The sequence below is a fragment of the Hyperoodon ampullatus genome (genome assembly GCF_949752795.1).
Source record: "Hyperoodon ampullatus genome assembly, chromosome: 5".
NCBI classification, from domain to species: domain Eukaryota; kingdom Metazoa; phylum Chordata; class Mammalia; order Artiodactyla; family Ziphiidae; genus Hyperoodon; species Hyperoodon ampullatus.
In genome coordinates, this window is record NC_136918.1 from 57,328,723 (window position 1) to 57,332,461 (window position 3,739).

The 3,739-nt window shown below is 45.6% G+C and overlaps 1 protein-coding gene across 1 annotated transcript; it reads left to right on the forward strand.

Annotated features, from left to right (window-relative positions):
• Nucleotides 1-204: 204 nt before the first annotated feature.
• On the forward strand, nucleotides 205-3,477 carry GHSR (growth hormone secretagogue receptor; the record flags this gene model as incomplete). Its single annotated transcript, XM_079705178.1, has 2 exons — nucleotides 205-1,000; nucleotides 3,173-3,477. 2 exons carry the CDS (start codon nucleotides 205-207, stop codon nucleotides 3,475-3,477), a joined length of 1,101 nt encoding a protein of 366 aa, XP_079561304.1.
• Between the last annotated feature and the right edge of the window lie 262 nt (nucleotides 3,478-3,739).

Consider the following 3,739-nt stretch of genomic DNA (forward strand, 5'->3'; position numbering starts at 1 on the left):
CTCCCCGCCCCAGGCTCTCAGTCTCACCTTTTCCCTCGGCTGCTGCCTCTCCCCTCTCTTTCCTCCCAAGCATCCTCCCTGAGAGCCCGCGCCCGTTCCTCCCTCGCACTCTCTTGCGCCTAAGGAGACCTTTTCCGGTACCAGCGCCCGATCCGGCCTCTCAGGGCAGCCGCATCCCAAAGCCAGTTAAGCAGGGCCGGCAGCATGTGGAACGCGACGCCGAGCGAGGAGCCGGGGCCCAACCTCACGCTGCCGGACCTGGGCTGGGACGCTGCCCCTGACAACGACTCGCTGGTCGACGAGCTGCTGCCGCTCTTCCCCGCGCCGCTGCTGGCGGGCGTCACAGCCACCTGCGTGGCGCTCTTCGTGGTGGGCATCGCGGGCAACCTGCTCACCATGCTGGTGGTGTCGCGCTTCCGCGAGCTGCGTACCACCACCAACCTCTACCTGTCCAGCATGGCCTTCTCCGACCTACTCATCTTCCTCTGCATGCCCCTCGACCTCGTCCGCCTCTGGCATTACCGGCCCTGGAACTTGGGTGACCTGCTCTGCAAACTCTTCCAGTTCGTCAGCGAGAGCTGCACCTACGCCACGGTGCTCACCATCACCGCGCTGAGCGTCGAACGCTACTTCGCCATCTGCTTCCCGCTGCGGGCCAAGGTGGTGGTCACCAAGGGCCGGGTGAAGCTGGTCATCCTGGTCATCTGGGCCGTGGCCTTCTGCAGCGCCGGGCCCATCTTCGTGCTGGTCGGGGTGGAGCATGAGAACGGCACCGACCCTCGGGACACCAACGAGTGCCGCGCCACGGAGTTCGCGGTGCGCTCGGGACTGCTCACCGTCATGGTGTGGGTGTCCAGCGTCTTCTTTTTCCTCCCTGTTTTCTGCCTCACTGTGCTCTACAGCCTCATCGGCAGGAAGCTGTGGAGGAGGAGACGCGGCGAGGCAGCGGTGGGCGCCTCGCTCAGGGACCAGAACCACAAACAAACCGTGAAGATGCTGGGTGGGTCTCGGTGCGCCCTTGAGCTCTCTCTCCCGGGTCCCCTCCTCTTCCCCTGCCTTTCCCCTTCTTCCTGAGTCTGCCTTTCTCCCCAGTGTCTCTAGGTCTCTGTTTCCCTGTAAGTTTCTCAATTATTCTCTCCCTTTTCCGTCTTGAGCTCTGTCTTTGGTCTCTAGTTTCACTGTCTTGTCTCTCTCTCTATTTTTGTTTCTGGTTTTACATTTTTGCTCTATCTCTCTCTATATCTATGTTTTGCTCTCTCCCTTCCTTTCTCCCTCCCTCCTCCCACCCCTTGACTATCTCTTTGTTCTCCTTCTATCTCTTTGTGTCTCTTTCTCCTGGTCTCGCCTTTCTTTCATGGAAAAATGTCCCACCTTTGTATTTCTCTAAAATGTGTTTTATATTGGCCCAGAAACTTTGCTTCGGAATGAGATCTTTCATTAAAGAGTATATTGTGGTGTTAAAATGTGTTAAAGGTGATGTTAAGCTTCCTGCCTCAATTTGTAGATATCTAAGTTGCGTTAAGAAAAGCAGGTGTTAAGGGTGAAAAAGAGCAGGCATTGATTCTAGAAAGTATTCATTGGTAAATGTAACCAAAGATGTGATCATCCTGGATAATTCTATCAGAGAAGATTCATTTTTCTTTCAACATTGTGATTTGCTTTCTGACTTGCATTTTTTTTCCAGATAATTGCATCAATTCTGTTTATGCTGATGCTGTTTATACAGCTTTGTAAGGAAATCAGTGACAAATCAGTGCTGGGGTCTCTGTTTTCATGATTACTTTTCTCTCCAAGTAGGATAGGCTAGATAAGCTAGAATAGGCAGGCTTCCAAACTGAGAAAAGGAGAATTTGTGGGAGCTGACAGAACTTACTATCCCTCCCCAAATGGTCCTTCAGAGAACATCTGGGTGCAGTGTCACACTGGAGTATGCTGAATTGTTATCGCATAAATTCAGCTTCTTTAAGTGTATGTGTTTGGTACAAGTGAAGTAATACAAACTGTGTTCACATCCAAGCAAAATATTAATTCTCCTTGCTTTTTTCAAAACCAGAATCTGCACATTTTATTATTTGGACATTGTAGTCAACAGTTTGTACTTATTTGCAGATATAGTACTTCTTAGAAGTTATTCTACGATAATTTTGATTTGTAATTTTACAATTCTTGAAATCCTGTATATTAAAGTGATAGCGTTTATTCAAAGAATGTCAAGTTTAAAAAATTTTTTAGACCAGTGATTCTCACAATATGACTAATAGATTGTAAACCTGCTAGTGCCCCCCAGGGGACTCTAATATTCATGTTGCTGCTGGGGCAGTCAGTTGCTACTATGCAAATTAGTTTTGAGAATACGTTTAATAATTTCCTCTAAGTTTATTTTTAAGCTGTTAATTATCTTCACTGGTGACTCTTTTGCCTTGACAGTTGGAAGGGAATCACTAAAGTGGTACAAGTACTAAAATATTATTTTCTGTTATTTTTCCTCTGATTTCTGAATTTTAAAAACTTAATCTAAAAATGAAGAGGTCTTGAAGAAAGCAACCTTACATGGGCAAAATTAAGGCCTGGATGGATGATAATTAATGTTAGTTGGTTTTATGGCCTTTTCTACCTTACTTATGTCCGTTTTAAGTGGAAAAGCTCGTTCATCTCAATGATTCTCAATCCTGACTGCATATTCAGTCATCTGTAAAACTTTAAAAAGAAAAAAGGAAACAGGTGTCCTGGTCTCCTTCCTAGAGATTTTAATTTAGTGAGCCTGTATTATATCCAAGGAATCTGTGCCGCAGGAAACTCTGATACATAACTATGGTTGAGTAAAACCACATTGTCTCATATAGGTTTGATCTAACACATATAAAATGGTGGACAATTGTGACTAGATTGTCTAGTTACTTGAGTCAACATGTCAACTCAAGCACAAAATCACTCAAATGGTTGTTAACTAGAAATTACTGGGAAGCTCAGTAAAAATGGTTGAATTGTTGATCCAGACAGACTCAATCTTGGTTAAAATATAGGAAAGAGCAGAAAATGATATTTCTCTGAAGTCAGTGGTCATACCACACATAATCAAAACCAAACCATGTCTTCAAAATCGATTGTGATTTGCTATATTTCTTGAACTTTGCTATATTTCTTGACGTTCTCTTTCTCATTGTCCTTTCAGCTGTAGTGGTTTTTGCTTTCATCCTCTGCTGGCTGCCCTTCCATGTAGGGCGATATTTATTTTCCAAATCCTTCGAGCCTGGTTCCTTGGAGATTGCTCAGATCAGCCAATACTGCAACCTCGTCTCCTTCGTCCTCTTCTACCTCAGCGCCGCCATCAACCCCATTCTGTACAACATCATGTCCAAGAAGTACCGGGTGGCAGTGTTCAAACTTCTGGGATTTGAACCCTTCTCCCAGAGGAAGCTCTCCACTCTGAAGGATGAAAGTTCTAGGGCCTGGACAGAATCTAGTATTAATACATGACCAAGCACATTGCTCAGCAAAGTCATTGCTTATTATTCTAAACTGGAAGCCATAGCACAGCAGAACTTGGGAGGAAGTTGAAGGTTAATTTTGGAATTAGGGACACATAGGTCTGGAAACAATTGGGGGGGAAAGAAAAGACAGAATTTGTAATGTGTGAGCAGTTTGATTTGATTGCACACTCATCAGTGCTCTCATACACGATTTCTGCATATTCACTGCCTATGATTTTTGCATTCTGCTGTTGGTGCTAGCAAAGGCT